The sequence below is a fragment of the Camelus dromedarius genome, chromosome 16, assembly GCF_036321535.1.
Source record: "Camelus dromedarius isolate mCamDro1 chromosome 16, mCamDro1.pat, whole genome shotgun sequence".
Classification (NCBI taxonomy): Eukaryota; Metazoa; Chordata; class Mammalia; order Artiodactyla; family Camelidae; genus Camelus; species Camelus dromedarius.
Genome location: NC_087451.1, coordinates 32,715,538 through 32,740,261, shown reverse-complemented (window position 1 = coordinate 32,740,261; position 24,724 = coordinate 32,715,538). Strand labels below are relative to the sequence as shown.

Below are 24,724 nucleotides of genomic sequence, written 5' to 3'. Positions count from 1 at the left end.
CTCTTGTAGGCTGGTGACGCAGGACACATTCAGAAGGGCTGGAGAAGTAAGAGGTCTTGGTCATGCACCAGGGCCCTGGGGGCACCAAGAAAGTCTTGGGAAGGGGAGAGAGTATAGCTCAGTGGTAGAGTGTGTGCTTAGCATGCACGAGGTCCTGGGTTCAATCCCCAGGACCTCCATTAAAAATAAATAAATAAACCTAATTACCCCTCCTCCATAATACATGTATATAATTCATCACAGTAATGTAATAAAGGAGAAAAATCATATAGTTATAAATAAATATAATGCATGCAAAGCATTAAAGAAAAATCCATTACGATTCATGATAAGCTAGGAATAGAAGGGTTTCATGAGTAAATGTTCTGCAAACACTGAAACCAACGGTGAGTCATAAAAAGACTTCCCTTAAAAAGCAGGAGGAGAATAAAGGTGTTGAAAGTCATTACTTCATTCAACACTGATTAAGTTATGGCACAAACAAAAAAAAAGAAACAAAAGATATGAGAGTTGGAAAGGAAGAAACAAAATTCTAACTAATTATAGATGAATTGATCGTCTACACATAAAACTGAAAAAATGGGTCCAATTTTTAGCAGGATTGCTAGATAGATACATGATCCGTGTGATAGATACATGATCTGTGTCCAAATGTCACTCATGCAAAGTGTGGCTTCAAAATTTAATGAAAAAGATACCATTTTTAATAACAATAACTACATAAGAGATTTATAATTAAAGTTAGCAAATATGCGAACAAGCTTTAAGGAGAAAATAATATGATGTTATTAAAAGACATTTTTAAATTTTTAAAAAATTGTGGTTAGATGCATATAACATAAAATTTACCATCTCAACTGTTTTGAGTGTACAGTTTAGTGCTATTAAATACCTGCATAATGTTGTGTAGTCATCACTGCCATCCATCTCTGTAACTCTTTTCATCTTGTACAACTGAAACCCTGCACCCATTAAACTATGGCCCCCTCATTCAGAGTTAGAGGAGGAGCTTAGGGCTTCAGAAGTATTCATGATGTTTATGACTTAAGCAGCAAGGTGAGCACTCAAGTGTTGAAGAGTATGCCTGGTTGGAAGAGTACATTTATTAGGTATATTCTTTTGTTTGCATGAGACGTTGCAGGAAAAAAATTGTTTCCCAAAAGTTTATGGAGTATTCTGAGAGACACACGACAGGGGTGCTGGATTTATTGGTCAGAGGTCATTACCATCCACCAGAGGAGGCTGTGGTCCTGGGTCGGGATGGATGGGCAAGAGATGTTGCTGGTTCCCAGAGCTCCTCTGAGGCCTGTTGACCCAGAGGACAGCACCGAGCATGCCCAGGAGCAGGGGCACCTTCAGGAAGACCAGGAGCAGGAAGTGGACGCTGCCCAGCAGAGACCTGTGGGGGACATGGTGACAGACAGTGAGTGGCATCCTCAGAGGGTGGCCCTGGTGCCCTCGACTTTCCCCTACCCCAGTGCCCAGGTCCTGAGGCCATGACAATGCACATAAATACCACCCCTGGGCAGGCAGCCCCACCCTGTGTGCTTCTGCCCCTTTCTCTCTGCTTAATAATTGCCCTTGAGAATTAAGACTGTGGACATAGGCAGGGCATGGCCACTGGATAGACGCAAGGGAGACCCATCCAGACGGGACCTGGACAGGAGGATTTCTTCATAAACCTCCACATTCGGGAGATACCCTATCTCGGGCACAGGAATCAATAATAGACTTGTTTGTCTGATGTCTGCTCTCCTACAAATAGCAGTTCCCTGTAAGGAAGGGACTGTTTGTTTTAATCACAGGGAGAAACTGGTACTGCCTTGGTACCTCCAAAGGTCCGTAGTAGTTGATGGGATAAATGAATGACCTCCCTCAGCTCCATCCCCCCTCAAGGGCCTGGATTCTTCAACAGGATGACACTTTGACAGGGGCTTGGGAAAGGCAGGGGTCGGAGTGCAGGGGCCACCGATGCCCAGACCATCTGCTTCCTGCCCTGCCCTGGGCAGGGGTCCTGCAGGTTCCTTTTGTAGAACATTTGTACTCACTTTTCCCTCTGCCTAGACCCTTTTTTCCTGCACATACATGAATGCCAGGCTCCCCAAATCCTGCAGATCTCCACTCAAATGATGAGCAGCGAGGCTTTCCTGATTATCGTGTATTAAACAGCAAACCCAGTCACCTTCCCACACAGGCTCTCGCCAAACCTCAGTGGTGACTGTCTCTCCGTAGCATTTATCACAAATTGCCATATTTATATACTAACTACATGTTGATTTGTTCATGGTGTGAATTCCCCCTTAGATCACAGCTTCCGTCAGAGGAGCTTCCTGTCCGGGCGGTTCACAACTGTACCCACTGAAGAGCGCCAGGCACTTAGTAGGATCTTCACAACTAAGTGTAGAATTAAATGAGGGACCTAGAGACAGATGACCCAAGTCCCTCTACCCTGCCTGCTCACCTCGCAGAGAAGTCACCCAGGTACCGAAACCCTGGGACGCGGGCCCCTTACCGAGAGTGTTGACCAGGATCGGGGGTCTCCTGCCCAGACACGGTGCTCCAGGTGGGTGCTAGCAGGGTCGTGGGAGAATCTGGGGTGCTTGTGGACCTCTTGGTGGCTAAGGGAGAAGTATGAGTCAGGCCCAGTATCCTCCCCCTGGGTCCCCGCTCTACATCACTGGTGTGGCACTGCTCACACAGGCAAGGTCACTCAGGTCATCTGGAAAGATGTGCTGCGTTTGGCATCCCCCTGTGGTTGCACCCAGGCCTGACCTGCACCTTGGGCCCCTCCTCAGCCCCTCTCCAGGTGCACCCTGGCCAGGTGGGCACTTTGAGATGCAGAGAAAGAGAGAGGGGCAGGGTCAGCCCGGCGGGGCAAGGTGAAGTCCCCCAGAGGAACAGAGAAAGCCCAACTCAGGGGTCTGGGCTCCTTTTGTGCTTTCCTTAGGGTTACAACAGAAGGCCTCAAAACCACAGAAGGCCCTTCTGTTTCTGGAAGGATCATTGGTGACCTTGGGGCCAGCACAAGAGCAGGACATACACTAGGAGCTGGGGACGGGGCTGGGGAGATCAGCGCAGGGCGTGGACTCTCAAGCAGGCACCACTCAGGGCACAGAGTGAGGGCGCATCTCACGTCCTCGGGGCCCCAGGGTCCGGGCTGGCCTGTGTGGGGCGGGGCCGTGTGAGAGTGAGACCAGCAGATGCCGTCATGGTCGGGTTCCCTGCAGGCAGGACCAAGCACAGGTCCAGAAAGAGACACTGGGTCCCCTTCAGAGTGGACGTGGCCCTTGCAGGACAGCAGGCAGCGTAGGGGCCCAAGCGCAGGACACTCTTCGCTGTGAGCCAGGAAGTTGCCAGCCTCGCCTATGTCGGGGGGAGCCCCAGGGCAGGCCCCACACGGGGACAGAGATATACACGTGGGCAGGCGCACACACCTACTCCGTGTCCCGAGCCACTGCCCAACCCCCTCTTCACGTCCTTGTCCAGCCTTTCTGTTCCACTTCTTCTCTGAGGGTCAAGGTGTGACCGGCCCTGGTGCTGGTGCCGGAGGGGCAGTGGGGGAGCTCACCTGGGAACACAGACACCTCAACCTCATAGGTGAGGTCAAGTGAAAATGGTATATTGATCCCACAAGAGTATGTTCCCGCATCGTCCATTCTAAGGCTCTCCAAGGTCACTGTGAAGGTGAGGCTTGCAGGATGGTCCCTGATGGACACGCGGTCATTCCTTACTTCTCTCTCTGACTCTGTGGTCTCCACCATCCTCCATGATAACAAACATGGGGATTTGCACCAGAATTTGATATGATCTATGAATTCCTTCTTATACCGACACTGCACGCTCAGCGATCCCCCGACGACGCCCGTCACTCTGTGGGGGCCACTCAGGGACCAGCAGCCTGGAAAACACAGCCGAGTCTGGCTCCTCATCAGGTGGACCTGGGTCAGAGACGCCCTGGGGGTCACCCCCCAAAGTTCCCCATCTCACATCAGTCACCCCCCATCAGCCAGACCACACCTGGGGTGTCCTCCCTTTCCACACCTGGAAGCTTCTCTGCCTGCCCTCCCTCCCTCCTGTTGCGCTGCTGCTCACCCACCTCCACCCCCGCCCCTTCCTCTCCCCCCAAAAGGGCTGAGCCCCTCACCTGGGACGTGGAGAAGCAGCAGAGCTGAAGGCAGCCACAGGGCCCCGTCCCTCGGGGTCATTCCTCCAGCACAGATGTCACCTGTAGCAGCGCCAGACCCTGGGCAGGGACAAAATGGACCCTCCTCAGAGGACTCACTCCAGTCCTCACTTCTGCTTTTCTGGGCCTCTCTGCTTCCTTGTCCAGCTCTGTCTTATGTCTTCACAATCTTCCACAGTGACTGGAGCTGATCAGGGTGCAGGAGGCATGGGGAGAGAGGCAGCCCGGCTGGTCCAGGGACCTGGTGCCCTGGGCTTCTCTCAATCCAGTGGCTGGACAGGTCCAGGGTCCCTCGGTCGGGGATTCTGCCCCCTCCTCACAGCTCCCAGCAGCTCCTCTCTCTCTCACATGCAGCCCCGCACAGCAGGGCCAAGATGGGTTCCTCCTGGGTGGGGCCTTCCCGCCTCTGTGATGCGTCATTTCCTTGTGGTCAGGACAGACAGTCACATCCATCCTCTCTGGCCTTGGTGGGGACCACAGAGGGGCTGTGTCCCCCAACCTGCAGCTCCAAGCACCCACAGAGCTCTGCCCCTGTGAGACCCTCAGCTCCTCTTCCGGCCACACACGTTGGCACAGTGATGCCGGACAACTTCAAAGGTCTCGTCTTGGTTCTGGGTTCCCAACCCGGGTACCAATCCTTCAGGCTGTGGCTTCTTTCCTCTTGTGCACCTTGCTTCCCAGACTTAGACACATAGCAGCAGTGACCAACCTTCTAAGACCCCTAATTCATTCTTGTCCTCTTGCCAAACTCTACTCCCTTTTGAGAATCAGGGAAGAAAACTGTGAATGGGTAAGACTTCAGAGGTAGAAGACCTGAGTGGGAAGGATGGGAAGTTGGGGGCCTCGGGGGCTGAGACTGAGCCTCCCTCGACTCACTGGCACAGAGAGGGAGGTTTTACAAGAGACCCCAAAGGCACCAAGTGCTGGTGCCCCTCTCGGATCCCCAGTGACAACCAGGAGCCTCTTCAAGGTGCAGAGCTGGGATCGGACCTGCCTAGCAGATGGGAGGCAGGACTGTCCTCACTCAGTGTCTTGTTAGCACGATGTGTTGGTTCTTGATGTCATATTTCCCTTGGAAGTGGTATGGGGTAATGAGGGCCTGCTTTCCTTCCCTCCGGTAGGTTGTTGTTACAGCGTCTCAAGCTTGTCATGCACAAATCAGGTTGCTTGCTTCCTCCAGTTCAGATCTCCTACCCTCCCCACTTCCTGTCCGGGGCAATAGCACCTGCAGCCCAGTGCGCAGCACTGAGGAATGCAGTGGAGGCAGCTGGCTCTGCTTCACCCCTTCTGTGGCTCCCACTCATCACAGGTGAAGCCCCATGTTCTGACTGTCTCCACACAGCTCATGGTGGTCCCCAGACACCCAGCGCTCGCCTCAACATCCTGACTACAGATCCACCCCCGTGCTGCCGCCCTCCCCACTTCCAGACCTGCCTGGGCCCTGGAACTCCTCCTCCTCTGCCTGACTCAGCCAATGGGCTTAACTGGACACCTTCCTCGACCCTCCCAGGTTAGGCTGGCTCCCTTTTGATGGTTCCTCTTGGCCCATCTGACACTTCCCTCTTGGCTTTCATCAGACCTGTGATTTGGGGTTCCATGTCTGTCTCCATGTGGACAGTGGCCCATGAGTGCAGGGGCGACATCATGCTTCCTGCCCGGTGTCCTTCCTGGACGTGCTGGTCGCAATTCAACAACTGGGCTGTTGAATGAATGAATGACTCAGTCATTCCCTCAGCTCTCACCTGCTTTCAGAAGACTGAGTTATCCAACACTGCTGCTCCTTTTCCTCCTCAAGCTGGGGAACAGGACAGGTAATGATTCTTGGAGCCCCTGGTGCCACCTGACCCATGGAGGCATCAGCTCTCTGGTCTTCCTGGATCCAGGTCTAAAATGCTCCCGTGGCAGGACATTTGCACCTGCCCTTTCCTTTGCCTGAGGATTCTTCCTCCAGGTGCCTCCAGGTGCTCCATTATTTTCTTCTGAACCTTGCTTAAATATCACCCTATTCATGGGCTTGATAAGAGTCACCTCTTACTACTGTACCAATAACACCCCATCTTATTTTTGTAGGGTGGGGAGGTAATTTCTTATTTATTTGTTTTAATGGAGGTACCGGGGGATTGAACCAAGGACTTCGTGCATGCTAAGCACATGATCTACCACTGAGCTATACCCTCCCCCCCACCAGTAATACCCTATCTTATTTTATGTTACTCAAAGATACTCTTCAACTTGGACTTGTACATTTCCACATGCTCGCATACGTGGATCTGGAGTGGGGGTGTTGAGGCGAGCGCTGGGTCTCTGGGGACTGCCATGAGCTGTGTGGAGACAATCAGAACACGGGGCTTCATCTGTTAATTACCTCAGCCCACCAACCGGCATGTGAGCTCCATAAAGCTAAGCTCTTTCTCCTGTTTATTCATCGTTGGAACTCAACCCTCGAAAAGGAGATATACAAATATATATGTAACATATATATGTATATACTTAAAGATGCTTATTGCAAATGATTCATCCAGCAAAAAAAAAAAAAAAATGGAGGCAAAATGAATGCTCATCAATTAGAAAATGGCCTATGGTGTGGTATATTTCACCACCTGCTTCTTTGGTCATCTCTCAACATACTTGCTGGATGAAAAAGTAGGTGCAATTACCCAGGTCTAGGCTGCTTGGAATGGAAGAGTCGCAATAATAACCAGCCTTTCAGAGGTCATCAGTGTTGGCAAATTCACCATGGTGCACCTTGAACTGAATCAGTGGGCAGCCTACTCAAGTCTTCCTTTACTTGGACATCTAGTAGAGAACTAGGCTATTGAAAAGAAGACCCACTCAGCTACTAAAACAGTTTGCAAACTAGAACCAGTTCTACACCCACAGGCCTTGGATGATGTGGGGAGGGGTCAGTGACCCGTGAAGAGGAGGAAGAAAGGACTCTGTTAAGTTGCAACATTTTAATAGTATTATTCTTCTAGAGCCATCTGCAAAGTACCTGAATACACGAATCTGGTTGGCTCAGCATGAGGAAGGGAGTAATGAGATTGTTCAGGGAATGCAGAATTCTGTTGTGAACTGACACCAATCAGAGGAGCCCAACATGGTCTGTTGGTCTATGAGACAGAGCATAGGTTTATGGAGGTCAAGGAACGATGGATTTGTGACTCAGGTGGGCCGCATGGACCGTGATCCTCTGTGTTATTTCCTGACCTTCAGGGTGCATAATAAAATACATGGACTCAGCAATTGGAAGATTCCCCATGGGGGAATCCCAAACTTGTGAGTAGGGGTTACCGTGGTAGCACAGGTCAGGGGGAAGCCACAGAACTGCCTGGAAACCAGGAAAATGGAACCAAAACCAAGTCTACTGCATCCCTTGGGGGACTGAAGATGTCAGGGAGAGCCCCCGAGAGTTCAGCACATTAGTGATGCTCCGTGGATTAGCTGGAAGGCGTGTTCGCAATGTTGATCTCTGGTTGTAGTTCAGAAGCACCTGTTGGTCAGCTACCCTCTTGGTTTATGAGAATCATGCACTAGAAAAAAAGCTACCAAGAAGGTCACAAACACAGTATTCTGAGAGAAAGGTGGAGAGCAATGCAGGACTGATGGGTCAGAAGATCATTCCCATCCACCAGGCAGACTGCCTCCCTGAACAGGACATCAGAAAACACAGGGGCTACTGGTTCTTATAATTGGGCTGACTCTCCTTGTCTGCAGAGCTCCTCTGAGGCCTGCTGACCCAGAGGACAGACTGAGAATGCCCAGGAGCAGAGGCACCTTCAGGAAGACCAGGAGAAGGAAGTGGATGCTGCCCAGCAGGGACCTGTGGAAGCAACAGGGTGACAGACAGTGAGCCCCACCCTCAACAGGAGGTCCTGACGCTCTCCACTCTGCTTGGCCCTTGGGCCCAGGTCCTGTGGCTACCACAGTCCACATAAGGACCCATCCTGGGCAGGGCAGCCCCACAGAAGGACCTGTAGGGCCCTGACCTTCAACCTAAGAATTTCCCCCAAGACTTAGTACTGTGGACATAGGGCTGGATGTGGCCATGAGAAAAGTGTGAGGGAGACCCAGGGATCCTGGTGGGACCTGGGCCAGGAGAAGGATTTCTACCTAAGCCTTCCACGTTTGGTTATACCATCTAGGGTACAGGAATCAATAATGCAGAGACTTGTTTGATGTCTGCTTGCCTGTAGAGCACAATGACCATGAGGGCAGGGACTGTTCTGTTTCACTCACAGGGAGAAACTGGTACCTGCCCAATGCCTCCAAAAGTTCAGCCCTGGCACCAAAGTCCTGGGATGCGGGCCCTTTACCGAGAATGTTGACCGGAATCAGGGATCTCCTGCTGAGACGCGGTGCTCCTGGTGGGTGCTGGCTGGGTTGTGAGAGAAGCTGGGGTACTTGTGGACCTCTCGGGGCTGGGGGCTGTAACACGGGCTAAGGGAGAAGCACAGGTCAGGCCAGGTGCCCTCTCCCTGGGTCCCCACTCTCCATCACTGGTGTGGCTCTGCTCACATAGTCAAGGTCACTCAGGTTGTCTGGACAGATGTGTTGTGTCCAGCATCCCCCACGACTGCACCCAGGGTCATGACCGGCACCCTGGGTCCCCCTCCCCGGTCGCTCTCCAGGTGCATCCTGGCCAGGTGAGCACTTTCAGATACAGCGTGGTCCTTGCTCACCAGGAGATTTCAGAGTCTATGGAAGGAGTACCTGGCTCCAGGTCACCCCCAGCCACGGCCACACCTTTGTCCTCTTCACCCACCCTGGCAGGGGACAGACAGGGTGATGTTCACTGCACAGGGAGTGATGCAGAGCGACGGAGCCGCCAGGGCCCTCGGGCGCGGCTGATGGCTGGAGTGAGACACAAATGAAACAGATGTGCAGCAGAGTCTGCGCTGAACGGTGAGACCCGTCTTGCTCTCAGCCCCTAAACTCTCAGCCAGGCCTGGGGCCCCCCCGGGGGGTGGGGAATGACCAGAAAGAAAGATCTAGAGCGACACAGACCTCTGTGGACCCTGCAGCACGTGGCCTGCCCCGAGGTCAAAGGACAGCCCTTTCCCTCACACACGCCGCAGTCCAGCGAACCTTCGGTTCCTCACTCGTAAATAGCAACAGGCAAAGGGCGTGTAAGGGAGACCTCTCTCGTGAGAGCAAAACTAGGACCAACGGGAGGGACCTCAGAGGAACCGGAGACAACCTCAGGGTGAGAGAACTCAAGGGACAGCGCAAACACATAGGCGATCTTGTTTAGGCGCTTAGGAAACCAAACCAGCCTTCTATTAAGGAATTATTTGCAGCACATGGCGGTCGATTTGGGGCCAGAACATCTCCTTAGAGCCCGTTTCCTCACCCTTCTCCCTTTGCCTAAGGGGAGCAATTTCTGGGGTTTTCTGGGGTTTTTCTGGGTTTGCTCCTGTGGGTACGAGGTGCCAGAAAAAGACAGAGAGACAGGGCCAGCCTGGAGGGGCAGCGTGGTCTCCACAGCATCACAGACACCCACACAGGCTCTGGGGTTCCTCCCCATCCTTCTCTGTGGAGACCCCCAGGGACCACTGCTGTGAGGTTGCCGCCCTGGGAACCCTCCTGGGGCGGCAACAAGGGGGACACAGGGATGTCCTCTCATGGCCCTGATGGGCCCGTTCCTACAGGGACAGCTGAGAGAGGGCCAGCAAGAGACACAGGGTCCCCTTACAAGTGGATTCCACCCTTGTGAGGACAGGAAGGCAGCCTGTCCCCAGACTCGGGCTCACTCTGCCCCCTCCACCCAGGAAAGCTTCCGAGGTGGACACAGAGAATCTAGAAGAACCAGAGGTGGGCATGCGCTGTGAGCAGGCAGACCACTCACAAGCTGGGTCCTGATCCCTGACTCCCCCACCCCACGCTCCTACTCCAGATCTTTCCTGAGGGTCAGGGTCCCAGGTACAGATCAGGCAGCCCCAGTGCTGATGTCGGGGGCTCACCTGGGAACACAGACACCACAACCCGGGCAACCTGGGAGGCGGAGTTCAATGAAAGTGCTGTGTGAATCCCACACAGGTAAATTCCTGCATCCTCCATTCCAAGGCTCTCCATGGTCACTGTGAAGGTGAGGTTTCCAGGATGGCCCCTGATGGACACACGGCCACTCCTCACTTCTCTCTCTGGCTCTCTGGTCTCCACCATCCTCCTCGGTAGGAAACATGGGAATTTGCACCAGTATTTGTTATTTTTAATGAATTCCTTCTCATACTGACACTGCATGCTCAGAGATCTTCCCTTGATGCCCGTCACTCTGCGGGGGCCACTCAGGGACCAACAGCCTGGAAAACACAGCCGAGTCCGGCTCCTCATCAGGTGAGCTGGGGTCAGGGTCACCCTGGGGTGTGGGTCCCTCAAGGACCCGGGGTCTGGAGGAGGCTGAGGCAGGAGACAAGCCTTTCCTCAGACCCTGGGGAGGATGAGCGGGGAGTAGCCTGCTCACAAAGGAGAGGGTGTCCTTGGAGACAGGATGGAATCAGGATGGGAAAATCTCTGTGAGTATATGTGTGTGATGCCCCAAGATGTCATTTCTGACTGTGACAATTGAGGTGTGACCACCACAGGCGTCCCCTCTCACTGGCGCTGCCCTATCCAGCCCAGTGGATGAGACTCACCTGCCTTGTGCACTGAATCCTCGTGGTCCCTGCTGAGGCAGGTGCTGGCTGTTCCTGGAAGATTCTCTGCCTGCCCTCCCTCCCTCCTGTTGTGCTGCTGCTCACCCACCTCCACCCCCGCCCCTTCCTCTCCCCCCAAAAGGGCTGAGCCCCTCACCTGGGACGTGGAGAAGCAGCACAGCTGAAGGCAGCCACAGGGCCCCGTCCCTCGGGGTCATTCCTCCAGCACAGATGTCACCTGCAGCAGCGCCAGACCCTGGGCAGGGACAGGGTGGACCCTCCTCAGAGGACTCACTCCGGTCCTCACTTCTGCTTTTCTGGGCCTCTCTGCTTCCTTGTCCAGCCCCGTGTCAGTTCAGGTGATCAGGGTGCAGGAGATTTGGGGATCCCGGGATCAGTGCCCTGGGCTCAATCCAGTGACTGGACAAGTCCAGGGTCCCTCGGTCGGGGATGCTGCCTCCTCCCCACAGCTCCCAGTTGGTCCTCTCTCTCTCACACAGGCACCCTCGCACAGCAGGGCCAACCTGGGTCCTTCCTGGGTGGGGCCTCCCCACCCTCTGTGATTTGTCATTTCCTTGTGGTCAGGATAGACAGTCCCAGGGTTGGATGTCAGACTCATCCATCCTCTCGGGCCTTGGTGGGGACCACAGAGGGGCTGTGTCCCCCAACCTGCAGCTCCAGGCACCCATGGAGCTCTGCCCCTGTGGGACCCCCAACTCTTCTGGCCGCACAAGATGGTACTATGACCTCAGATGCCTCCAAAGGTCCTATTTTGGTTCTGGGTTCCCAATCAGGGTACCAAGCCCCCAGGACATGGTTTTCCTCCTGGCGGGCTGATCCCCAGACGTAGACCTGGAGCAGCTGTCACCAACCCTCCGCATACCTCACTTTTCAGTTTCTTCTCTTGAAAGTGCACTACATCATGAGATTCAGGACAGAGAACTGAGAATGGATGAGAGTTCACTCATGGAAGATGCTGAGTGGGAAGTTGGGGACCATGGGGACATCCCTCACCATCCGAACCCCCCTCATGCCCTTTTACTGCTTATACGTTATACTGCAATAAAAGAATTAAAAAATCAAAAACCAAAGCACAAATATAAAAAATGAACACATACACATGCAGACAATGTAAGCATGAATTTATACCTCTAAGCGTTTGCTTGATTGGGGGGGGGAGGTATTGTCGGGTTATTTTGGTCTTTTTCACATAGCAAAGAGGACATAGATGAATGTCCCTTCCTCCGAACTACCTTTCCAACAGATCAGAGGGTAAGCAAACTGACCGGAAGAGTATTGTAAACCATAAGTGACAGTGTCAAGATCTGAACCCAGATTTCTCTGGCATGACTGCCCAAGTGTCTTTCCACTGCACCGTCACTCTGAAAGAGAGAGTGTAGGGGGTGGGTATAGCTCAGTGGTAGAGAGCATGCTCAGCATGTAGGAGGTCAACCTCCAGTACCTCCATAAAAAAAAAAAAAATGAAAGAGAGAGTAGGCAAGGGCTAGCAAAAGGGAGAAGCACAAAATTCAGACCCAGGAAACAGAATGAGAGGAATGTTGGGCAGCTGGTGGCCATGGTAACCCATATTGAGAAGCGGCCCAGGAGTTGCTGTTTCCTGTCTTTTCCGCTCACCACGGTTTCTCCCGACTCTCTCACTTCCCTGGTGCATCTTTTCAGAAAACACTTCTTGAACTAAAAGCAGTTTCTGCCGATAGGTTGGAAGATTCAACAGGTGGACAGGGCAATGGCAGCAGTAACTTAGGAAACGCATTTGGTTTTAGGTGTGAGTGCCTGTTGTGATGGTTAATTTTAGGTGTCAGGTTGACACATACATGGGGTGCCCAGATTACACCTTTTTTCTGGGTGTGTCCACGAGGATGTTTCCAGATGAGATTGGCACTTGAATGCGTAGACTCGGTAAAGCAGGTTGCCCTCCCCAGTGGAGGTGGGCATCGCGTCCAATCTGACCAAAAAAATCAGCATGACAGGCAGATTTTATTGGGTAAAGGATGGATTTTATTGGTAAAGGAAGGAGGAACTCAGCCTTTCCTGCCTGGTTGCTCCCTGCTTCTGGTTCTTAGACATTTGAACTTGGAATGAATTACACTACCATTTTTCCTGGGTCTCCAGCTGGTGGACAGTACATGGTGGCATTCCCCAGCCTCCATAAGTGTGTGAGTCAATTCCTTATACTAAATATCTTCAAATACATACATCTCTTGCTCTATTTCTCTAGAGAACCCCAGGAATTTCCTTCTTCAGATCTCAAGACTGCACATGAAGACCTAACTCAGAAAGAGCCTGGTGAGGACTCAACACAGAGAGACCCCCGATCTCCCCAGGCCGACCCCCCTCTCACCTGCAGAGTGACTTTCACGCAGACATTCCTCAGAGCTGATGAAATGTTCGTGTTTCAAGGGGCTGCTCTAGGGAAACAGAGCAAAAAGCCTGAAAAGTCAGGCTGAGCATTAAATAGCATGGGGACCATCCAGAGTGAATGGGGTCTCTCTTTCCCAAGGGAAGAAATAATTAAACTAAGATCAAATTAAAGCCAAATGATTGTCCTTCTTTGAGGGAGAATCAGGGGTACCTGCTTTCATGCTCTGTGGCTTTCAGGGCCTCTCTAAGGTCCAGAGAAACCTGAGCCACTTACATTTTTTGACGCTCATCTCAGCATCTCAAAAAAAGAGACACCAAATTAGGGCTACAAATTTGTGGTATATTTTAATTTTTAATTTTTTAAAATTATCATTATTATTTCTAATTGAAGTACAGTTGATTTACAATGTTTTGGTCTACAGCAAAGGGATTCAGTTATACATGTATACATATATATCTGTCTCCTTTTTCAGACTCTTTTCCATTATAGGTTATTACAAGATATGGAATAGAGTTCTCTGTACTAAATAGTAGGCCCTTTTTAGTCGTATATTTTAAATGTATAAAGTTCACAAATCAACTTTGTGTAACGTAATTGGCCATAAAGTATCATTAATTGGGCCATAAAATGATTATTGGATTAAAATTTTAATTTACTGGTGGTTTGATAGGCATAAAGCACATGCATGTAGGATGAACACTTATGTCAATGCAGCCCTGTGGTCCTGTAGATCATTTGGTTTAGAGATAACGTGAAAGACTAAATTTGAGGCCCTTCGTGGGGTGCTAGGCCAGGGCCAGACTGCAGGTCTCCCCCTCTGTCACTGCAAGACAGACCCTGCCCCCTGGCGTCTCCCCCATTTCTACCCGTCTCTCTTGGTCCCTGCACCTCGGTTTCTCATCCTCACATGCTGCCCTGGGCCTTTCCTGGCACTGATCATAGAGCTGGTTCCCTTGTTCACGGACAATATGAAGAAACACGGACAGCTGCCGCCACTCCAAGTTCCCCGCTAGCCGAAAGTGTTCAGCAGGGGGCCCTGGGTCTCTCCACCGCTCCCAGAGGGTAAGAAATCCAGAGAGGCAGCGTGAGTGTTGCTTCTCAGTAGAGCTGAAGACTCGGACTGGACTCCGTCGTGACCTCGTCTTTCCTGCCTGGTTCTGTCCCCTCCGCCAGGGCTTGGGTCTTTAGGGCCTTGATCTACTCCAGGCTGAACTGCCCATTGGGCTCCAGACTTCTGCTTGTACCTTGAGCCCTGAACCCTGACCCCTGAATGTCTGAGTCCACGTCTGACTAGTTCCCAAGGAGACAAGTTGATCCCTACTCAGACGGTTCAGGCGGATGAGTAGATGGAGCTGTAGGACACAGCCTGGAGAGGAAAGGCTGTCAGGATACAATGGGTCTAGTTCAAATACTCCTAGTGGCCAGGATCAGGATATTCAAGGCAGCCAGGAGGGACCCAGCAGCTGAGAAACCCTCTTGTTAGAGCAGAATTATTTGTAGTCCTTGAAGAAGTGAATCTCTGCAAACAGTCACTCGCGCCATCTGTTGGTGGCTTGAAGAACTGCCACAAGCCTGCTCTGGTTAATTTCTGTTCTTACCCACAGGCTCAGGAAACAGACATGCTCCTGTACTTGAGTATCAGGCTGTGTCAACCATCCCTCCAGATCCCTCCCGACAGAGGCTGGACCTCAAGGAAAGGCTCCAGTCCCTTGGAAAAGGAGATTTGGTCTTGAGTGAGGTAGATTCGAGCTCAGGTTTGGACTCCTGTTTCAGGTAGGAGTAGGGTGCTTTGCAAGAACAGAAATCACAGACAGAAAAATAAGGTGGGTCCTCTAAGAATGCACTACCCAAGGAGGGGGCCTAAGAGCGCTGAGTGCAGAGACTTAAGGGTACTGGAGTACGCAAGAGATGAGACCCTCGGGAATGCAGAGATGCCCGGCTGGCTTGGCTGAGTGAGCAGCTTTGGGTGCTCCCAGTCCAGCGGGGGATTCTCAGGCTGGGGTGTTTGCTTCCTGGTTCTGGAGCTGGAGCAATTCTGAGCCTGCAGGTAATTTTAGGAGACCCAGGTGTGGAACTGAGAAGGCAGATAGGCGGGGGGGGGGGGGGCTCCTCTCCTGTACAGTCAGTTCTCCATGGTACCTCAACCAGCAAGCCTGCTGACTGACACGGGACTCGGACACGGGAGAGTCTCCCAACAAGGTAAACTGCATCTCTACCCACTTCTCAGAGAGAAAGAGGCTCTATTTTATGGAGACAGTGTTTTTGACGTTGGATTAGAGGAAACAACACAGTCGGGGAGAGGGCTTATGAGGGTCCTCACCGCCCTGGCTCCTTCTTGACCCAGCCGCTGCCTTTGCCCAGACCTTCCACTTCCGCTCCCTCACCTGCCTGAGGCTGCCATCCGAGAGGCCATCCCTGGCTTCTGTCACCCCGTCCTCTGAACTCTGGTTTGTTTTTCTCCATCACGCTTATTATAAACCAGTATTATTTCTTTATTTTCTGAAAACCCCTGTTAGAATATAAAGCCCATGTTTTGGCGATGGCTCTACCCCTGACACCTAGAAACACACCTGGCACTTACTAGGCTCTTTGTGAGTATTCGAAGAATGAATAAAGGAATAAAGAAATCCTAAGTTGAGAATCCACACCTGGGAGAAAAAGTACTCAGGTGAGTAAGATCACAGAAAAGCAGCCCCCTTACCTCAGGGTCCCCTGGCCAGACGTGCTGTGCCTGGCGTTCTCTCCTAGGGAGTTAGGAGTTCTGGGGGCTCTAGTGGAAGGCTCTCCCCCATCCTCCCCAGCCAAGCACCAGACACATACATTATATACACACTTTTGTGTATGTGATATATTTCATTACAATTTTTAGTTTTTAAAATAAGTCTCTAGCAATAAGGTAAAAAGAGATATAAGGTTCAAGGTCAGAAGTTCCTTCCTCTCTAGTCTGAGTGGCTGTGTCTCTGGACAGGTTGTCGATGGGCGAGGGGAGAGGCAGATTGTCTGGGTCAGGCTGACTCTTGTTTCCCCACCAGTTGCTCACTGAGGCCTGTTGACCCAGAGGACAGCACTGAGCATGCCCAGGAACAGGGGCACCTTCAGGAGGACGAGGAGCAGGAAGTGGACACTGCTGAGCAGGGACCTGTGGGGGACATGGTGACTGGCCCAGGCTCCGCCCCCTCCCCATCTCTCTTTGTGCCCAGGTCCCGTGGCCTCAAAGTCAGTATCGACATCACCCCTGGTTGGTACCAAGGCCAGAGCACCCCGTGCTGAGGGCCACAGACTACTGAACTCGAGTGTCAGGACCCAGCAGACAGGTGCAGGAGGATGTGGTGGTGAGGAACAGAGAGGAGGAGAGATGTAGGGACCCTGGCCCCGGAAACAGCTTTCTGAACCCACGTGCTGATCTATCAGCCATCAGCACTCCCAGGAACTCAGCTCTCGCTGGGACCAACTTCAAGGACGAAATGTCCTCTTAGAACCACTCCTCAGTCAAATTAATGTCTTCACTCATGCTTAAGTACCTTCATGGGAGCAGCTCTTCTGCTTAAATGGTTCGACAATCTCAGTTCCATGGAGTGACCTCTCCAAGCTCACCTTTCACCTCCTGGGTCCCAGGACCTGCCCTCATTCCAGCTCCTCACAAATGCTGTGTCCTCTCCTCACACTGAGCCTTTGTTTAATCTCCCCACCAACCCTCTTCCTGGCTTGCAGCCTAAGGGTTCAGCAGATGCCCTTCCAGGTCCTCTCCAAGATTACTTCCCTCCTGGCACGTATCCTGGTCCCCTGCCCTGTATCCTCTTTGCCCACTTGAGCTGCTGGCAGCTGCGGACAGTCTTGGACCCGCCTGTGGTTTCCCACCTCAAGCTCCTGCATCCTTTGCCCGAGGGCTATCTCTAGCTTTCAGGGCAGGGTTGGGGGCACATGGCTGACTGAGCAAAGTAGGCCAGACATGCCACAGAATTCACGCCCCAACTAGTGACCTTCTGCCTGGACACTCTTTCTCCAGATTCTTGTTTGATGGGCTCTCCCACTTCCTTCAGATCTCTGCTCAAATGACACTTTGTTTGAGAAGCCTTCTGTCATCACTCTGTGTGAAATTAGCAACCCCGCAGTCTCCTCCCACCACGAGAACGGATGTGTGTGGATCACAACCTCAGCTTCCTCCCGCCGCAGTGGGACAGTTCCAAGGAATGTTCTACACTGTCTCTCTGAGGGTGGCCAGTGGGACTGAGGCCGGCTGCTACAACTCTCTCATTCATGTCCACTCCATTGTCTTTCCCCATTTCCCTCTCTCTCACCATATGTCCTGGGATCACCCCTCTGCAACTAATTGCACCTAAATCCTTGTCTTAGGACCTGGTTTTGAGAAAACCCAAACTAAGACAAGTTTCTTTGTTTTTTGTTTTCACTCAGCATCAAAATAGCCTTCTTCATGCTCCATCATCTTCCCATGCACCCTCACCCTGTCCTTAGACACCTGCTTAATTTTCCTCCATAGTAATTACCATTAACTGACATTTCCTCTATCTACCTGTCCAACTATCTACCTACCTATCCATCTACCACCTTTATCTGTCATCTATCTATCCATCCTGTCACATCTCTCCATCTCTACCAACGGTCATCTGTCTATTCCTATGTATGTATCTATTATTCATCCACCCATTTATCCATATCTATCTATCCATTTATCTATCTATCTATCATCTGTCTTATCCATTTTGCCCCTGTTTACATCTACCCATTTGAGAGAAACTTCCTTGAGAGCAAACCTTGCCTTTTTTTTCACTGCCATATTCCCAAGCCTTTGGATATGTTCCCAGCACACAGCAAGTAAATTAAATATTTGTTGAGTGGTGACTAACCAAGGAAATCTGTGTCCAGGAAGCCCTACCCTAGGGAAGAAGCCATCCAGATGGTAGAAGACCCTGGGACACGTGCACCTTACCCTTGGTGTTGGCTGAGAGGTCCAGGTGTCCTTGCTGCTGGAGGTTGTTGCCGAGGGGTGGGGGGGAACAGTGAAAGGTGAAGAACAGAGATCCAGTGCCCTCTCTCCAACCGGCTACCTGTCACCTGCATGGATCTGACTTCATGAAGCAGAGGGAACTCAGGGAAGGGGCTGGACAGATGTTCTGGGACCATCGTCCCCCCATAGTCAGACCCAGGCTTGACCAATGTGCAGGAGACTCTCCCTCTGCTCTGCAGCCGGGTGGACACTTTTTAAACCAGGACCGGAGAATCATCGCCTTCTGCCAGTAAGCATTTCAGTGTTCCTCATCTCGCTGAAAACAGGAGTGCGTGAAGGCCAGCACAGGAGTTAGGTCCCAGCCCCCAGCCAGTGCGTCCACGTACCACCCCCACCCCGACTTTGTCTACCCCCACAGAAGACTGTGGAGCTTGCTTCAGGGGAGTTTGAAAGCAGGGATGCCTCACATGGCTGATGGCTAGAGAGCACCACCAGCCCCAAACAGGGAAGGTAGGTGGAATCTGCCTTCTGGAAAGTGGGACCCCCTTGGCACACCCAGATCCTCAGACATTGGCAGCTTAACCTGCATTCCCTCAGGCAGGAGACTGGAGAATAGGCACTGGCTCAGTGGCCAACCAGGAAGAAGGACATAGTACAGAGACACCTAGGGACCCGGAGGAAAACAGCCGAGTGTCTGGGCAGTCACCTGAAGGTGAGGCGCCTCCCCCAGCACCCCCCATAAGCCCCTCCCTCAGCTCCGAGCTCAGGGCCAGTCTCAGATTCTTCTTTCCTTCTTCACAGTTTTATAAATTTAATAATCCATAAAGCAAGTATGGCCACATTCTGAAATGCACATAGACAAGACCTTCTGAGGAACACCTCATGAAACATGAAAAAGAGGAACCAACACAAAGGAAAAAACGAAACTCAGAGGAAGCTGAGACAATGCAGGAAGCAGAAGAATAAAAAAGAATATCCTTAGATTGATAAGGGGTGATACAGCGCCTATGCAACAAGAACAAGCTGAAAGAGAGAAAAGAAGGAAGAAAGGAAAAGAGAGAGAGGGAGAGAGAAAGAAAGAAAGAAAGAAAGAAAGAAAGAAAGAAAGAAAGAAAGAAAGAAAGAAAGAAAGAAAGAAAGAAAGAAAGAAAGAAAGAAAGAAAGAAAGAAAGAAAGAAAGAAAGAGAAAGAAAGAAAGAAGATAGAAAAGATAGAAATAAAGAAAAGATAGAAAGAAAGAGAGAGAGAAAGAGAGAAAGAAAGAAGGAAGGAAGGAAGGAAAGAAAGAAAGGCTTATAAAAAGATTAAGAAACAGAATTCAAAAAGAAAAATGCTGCGTTAGAGGTCCCCCACCACCACTTCTGCCTTGTTGGGTCCAGGGGTTTTGAGGCTCCCTCCTGCCTGACCAAGAGTCCAGAGAGGGAAGGCGCAGAAGTCAGAGAGGATGCCAGACAGACAGACAGAGACATAGACTGAGGCCAGACAGAGGGCTGAGGGCCCCCTCTTGGGCTTTCCCACAAAGCCCCTCTGGCCCACAGCCCAGTGGCCAGGGCCTCCGGAAAATGCAAGAAATGGGTTTTCCCTGGGGCTAGCACAGACGTCAGGGGCTGAGGAAAGGCCCAGGGGGAAGGGCTGGGGCTGCAGCTTGGATTTCTGGAGCAGGGATCAGGCCATCAGAGGGGTGAGGCTAGCAGTCTGGGTCACCTCTGAGCCTGGACCATCTCAGGGTTCCTCTCCTGACCCTGGGTGAGACTTGGGGCCCTGGCTCTGGAGAGGCCTAAATCCTGAGAGCTCAAGTCAAGGGGGAGTGAGAAGGGAACCCCTTGGTTGGACCCTCCATCCCCACACATAAAGCCCTGTGAGGAAAGGGAGGTGGCAAGAGCCTCTCAGTCCTGATGGAGCTGATGATACAGGGCCCTCCCCAACTCTGCCAGCCTCCCAATCCCTGAGGTCCAGAGTGTCAGGACCTAGGGCGGTGGTAGGGACCTGGAAGTCACACACACTCTACTCACACCCTCACACTCTTCCACACTCACTCTTCCACACCTGACACACACACACTTCCCACACACTCACATTTACATGACACACTTGGTCTTGAATCTCTGATGCACAAACACCAGCTCAGTTCTTCTCTCCTGGATTGAAATTTCCTTGGATGCTCTTCAGAGATGAGCTCAGATTCCTTCATCGCTGGCACCAGAGAAAAGGAGGGTCTTACCCGGGGAAACAATCACCTGAACCTTGGAAAAAGGGTTCGGGCAGGAAGCCAAGGAGTCCTTCCTGCAGGATCATTGTAACCTCACACCTGTATTTTCCTGCATCGGCTGCAGTGAGGTTCTCCAAGGTCACGGTGAAGGTGAGGTCCCCAGGATGGTCCACGATGGACACTTGGCCGCACCTCACCTCTTCTTTGGCCTCTGGCCTGCACAATCCGGTGCCAAAGTAGCAAGCATGGCTGTCGGCAACAGTGTTTGTAAAAGGCCTTATATTCCTTCTTGTACCAACACTGCATGCTCCGGGATCCCCTCACGGTGCCTGTCACGTTGTGGGGGCCACTCAGAGTCAAAAAGCATGGGAAACACGATCAGTCTTGTCTTCACCCTGAAGAAATTGAGCCAGAGGAGCCTTGGGTGTCAGGTCCTCTGGAAGCCCGGAGGTCACCCTGAAGCCAGAGGAAGGAAGGGTCAGGAGCCAGGGAGGTAGGAGCTGTCTGCAGACCCCAGGGGGAGAGCTAAGGAGCCATCTGGTGTGGATTATGAGGCTTAAGAGGCCACACCCAGCCTGTGTGAGCTCAGCCAGCTTGGAATGTGAGGGGGAGAAGACTGTGGTGGCCCCAGATAGGTTCTGGGTCCCCAGAATTGTCAGTCCTGTGAGGGGACACCTGTCCCCATCAAACACCAAGAACTGAATGAAGCCACTGAGTGTACTCTGAATAAATAGATGAATGGATGGATGGATGGATGGATGGACTAGGAAATAGAAAATAAGAATGGGAAGCAGGAGAAACTGGGTGAAGCGCAGTCCAGGGGGCTAGGATGAAGCCTCCAGCTTCTGGTTACGCCCTCTTCTCAAATGCTCATCCATGGGCCCCAGGCTCGTAACCCCTGTTGGTATAGATGGAGCCTCTGCTCACAGGTCTGGGTCACACAGGACACAGGCCATGGGATAAAAAGAGGCCACTTAGGAAGGGGCTTTTCTTGGCCATGATCCAAGGACAGCCACACTTTGATTTCCCTCCTGGGATAGAATCCTGTAGCAACACTTGCCATCACCCTATGTCTTGGGGGGCTCCCTGCTCCACGCTGATGACCCACCAGAGGTTCCTTCCCTCCCCAACTCCTCAGCAGCTCCCCACTAGCCTTGGCATGCCTGGGGCTTCATCTCCAGGCCCTCTGCCACCTCCAAGATTACGACATTGTCCTCCCTCCTCCAGTCACTCTGGAGGCCCTGGTTCCAAATAACTAGGACCCAGCTCCCTAAACTCTCTGCTTCCTGCCTGGAGAGTCACGCTGGCTCCAGACACCCAAGGCGTCATCAGTGCTCCACGGAACAGCTGCTGTCTGATCTGCTCTTGACAGAAAGGCGGTTAACCCAGGGCAAGGGGCTGTTGAGAAATGGTTTTGGCAAAATACTAAACTTCTGAAAAAGAACTGGGTATGCAATCTATCTACTTATCGCCCATCTCTATGTCTGTCCATTTGTCCAACCATCCATCCTTCCATCCCTCCCTTTCCCTTTCCCTCTCCCTCCATCCACCCATTCAGCCATCCAGGCAATCCTGTCATCCACAGATTGTGAGGCTTTTGCTATTTTTCACCCTAAAATCAAAATAAAAACCATACTTTTTGCTTCTTCATTTTGAACGTCTTGCATTTTTTCACTTTACTTCCCAGCAAGTTAAAGTGGCCTGTTTTCTACATCAGAGTGCTGTCTGCCTCTCCCATCAACAGTCCCTAAAGCAGTGGTTCCCAATCAAGGGTGAACCCACAAACCCAAGGTCAACGGACCTTCAACAAAGGAAGCAAGGCTATACAATGGGGAAAAGACAGTCTCTTTGGCGAGTAGTGCTGGGAAAGCTGGACAGCCGCATGTAAAGCAGTGAAGCTAGAACCATACACAAAAATAAACTCAAGTGGCCAAAAGACTTAACCATAAGACAGAACACCATAAGTCTAGAAGAAAACATAGGCAAAACATTCTCTGACATAAATCTTGGCAATGTTTGCCTAGGTCAGTCTACCAAGACAATAGATATAAAAGCAAAAATAAACAAATGGGACTTAATTAAACTTTTAAGATTTTTCACAGCAAAGGAAACCATAAACAGAACGAAAAGATAACCTATGGACTGGGAGAAAACATTTGCAAACGATGTGACTAACAAAGGCTTAACTTCCAACCAAGAGTGATATTGCGTGTCGGGGGAGATCTGGCAAAGTTTGGAAACATTTTTGATGGTCTCAGTTGAGGTGGGGAGTTGCTACTGGCATGGAGTGAGTAGAGACCAGGGATGCTGTTAAACATCCTACAGCGCGCGGATCAGCCCCCCACCACACAGAGCGGTCCAGCCCCCATGTCAGCAGTGCTGAGGTTGAGGAACCTTGCTGGAGGGGGCAAAAGGCCTCAACCTGAAGACCTCCAGACTCAGGCTTGGGCCTCTAGGGAGCAGGGGCAGCGGCCCTGAGCCCTCTCTGTGCAATCGTTGCTGTTCTCGGCTCAGGCTCTGGGGGCGCTATTCTCTCCGTTTCTGGGGGCGGGGCGGGGCCCGGTGAAGCGAGGCACACGGGGGGCTTCAGAGCTGGACTTGGACTCAGCAGGCTCTTTCAGTTGCGGAAGCCCCACCCTTTAAGATCTGGGAACCACTTCCTCTGGATCGAAAACATCGTGAGAGACCCTGGGAGGGACACTCAGAGCCCCCCTCTCCTCTGATGCTCCGCCAGACCCTGACCCTGAGCTAGCATGGCCACCTCCCCCAGCCCACCCTAGCCCACCCCTACATCAAGCTCCTTGTCCCACCAGAGCCTCAAAAAGAAATGTTCAATTTCTCCTTCCACCATCATTTATGGAAATTCTCAGACCAGGACTGATGACAAGTTCCCAGCAGTGTCACATTCCAGGGGTCCACAGTGCAGAGCCCCAGGAATCAGACAGGGGCAGGCCACTCCCACCCCCACACCCTCCACCGGCCAGACATAGGCTTCCACGTGGAGATGCATCAGTGCCTGGAGATGCATAAATGGATATTCACAGGGGGACTCAGTAGTAGTATATTGTATTGCATTATAAAGTATAATGTACTATAATACATTGTATTATAAAGATGTGAGATACACACACACACACACACACACACACACACACACACACACACACACACACAGAGGAATACTACTCAGCCATAAAAAATGAAAAATGAAAAATGAAATAATGCCATTGCAGCAATATGGATGGACCTAGAGATGATCATAGTAAGTAAGTCAGACAGAGAAAGACAAATATCATATGATATCATTTACATGTGAAATCTAAAAAAATGTTACAAATGAACTTATTTACAAAATGAAGAGACTCACAGACATAGAAAACAAACTTACAGTTACCAAAGGAGAAAGGCAGGGGGAGGGGTAACTTCTCCTCATCTCTCTGGTGTATCAAGATGCTATTCCTGATTTTAAAAATGATGGTAATAATGACTCAAGTGGCCAAATTTACTTAGGGCTTAGAACGGCTCACTCTGTGGGAAACGTTTTACATTTCGTCCTCATCCCACCCCAATGAGGAAATACTGTGAGCTGGGGTTTTTACACAGACACCTCATCCCCTTTTTCCTTATGCCTTTAGTTCTCCTCCTCCCATCACCACCCTTTCTGCCAGCGCATACTTCCCTACACCCAGCACAGCCCCGCTCACCTGGAACCCAGAGAAGCAGCAGAGCTGACAGCAGCTACATGGCCCCGACTCCCTGGGGGATGCCCTCAGCTACAGCTCGTCCTGAGGCTGGAACTTTCTCATCCAGGGTTTGCTCACCCAGCTCCTTCTTCTGCTTTTCTTGGCAATTTTCTGCTTCCTTTGTCAGCCTCTTGGTGCTTTTCTCACAGATGGTGAGAAAATGAGGGAAGCTGGGGCCCCAGTGCATCATGTCATCTGTTGGTAATGATGCTGAAAATTTGCTGAAGTTCATCCTCATCAAACATAGTTGAATTGGCGATTCCTGTTTCCGTTCCCAGTGAAGATAATGCCCTTCCCATCCCTTACCCACAGTCAGCAGGCTCACCCCCCCTTCTCTAAATCACAGCATAGCCCAGACAGCCACGCCAGGCTCGGTTAATTTCTATCAAGATTTCCAAGCAAGTCTTCCCCTCTGTAAATAGCCCATTTCTGTGGCTGCCGTGAGTAGTCCCATGTGGTCAGACATGACTAGGCCCTCTCTGGATGAGGCCAGCTGTTGGCAGGGCCCAGTGCAAAGTGAAAATGCCTTATTCTAGAATTATTAAGAATTTCAAGATGGTGGCCACAGAGCATTAAGACCAACCATGGGACCCTTCTAAGTAGCCGGT

At 51.5% G+C, this 24,724-nt stretch overlaps 2 protein-coding genes and 1 long non-coding RNA gene across 5 annotated transcripts; all 3 read right to left on the bottom strand.

Moving 5' to 3' along the window:
• Positions 1–1,071: 1,071 nt before the first annotated feature.
• On the bottom strand, positions 1,072–4,573 carry CD300C (CD300c molecule). Its single transcript, XM_010998701.3, has 4 exons — positions 4,145–4,573; positions 3,569–3,898; positions 2,513–2,618; positions 1,072–1,399 (listed from the first exon to the last, which is right to left on the bottom strand). The coding sequence occupies exons 1-4, from the start codon at positions 4,203–4,205 to the stop codon at positions 1,213–1,215; spliced, it is 684 nt and encodes a 227-aa protein (XP_010997003.1). The 5' UTR covers positions 4,206–4,573; the 3' UTR covers positions 1,072–1,212.
• Positions 4,574–7,084: 2,511 nt separating this feature from the next.
• On the bottom strand, positions 7,085–11,318 carry LOC135323146 (uncharacterized). 3 transcript variants are annotated; one of them, XR_010384394.1, is made up of 5 exons: positions 10,973–11,318; positions 10,144–10,349; positions 8,894–9,034; positions 8,497–8,620; positions 7,085–8,003 (listed from the first exon to the last, which is right to left on the bottom strand). It is a non-coding gene; the product is annotated as an uncharacterized LOC135323146 (long non-coding RNA). The 3 variants fall into 3 exon arrangements; XR_010384395.1 differs by having other exon boundaries at positions 8,436–9,034; XR_010384393.1 differs by having other exon boundaries at positions 8,497–9,034.
• A 4,909-nt stretch (positions 11,319–16,227) lies between these two features.
• LOC105104961 (protein CD300H-like) lies at positions 16,228–24,303 on the bottom strand. Its single transcript, XM_031469731.2, is given in 5 exon segments — positions 16,228–16,337; positions 20,386–20,574; positions 20,576–20,735; positions 24,075–24,101; positions 24,195–24,303. Coding segments are annotated over 5 exon segments (588 nt in total). The 3' UTR covers positions 16,228–16,234.
• Between the last annotated feature and the right edge of the window lie 421 nt (positions 24,304–24,724).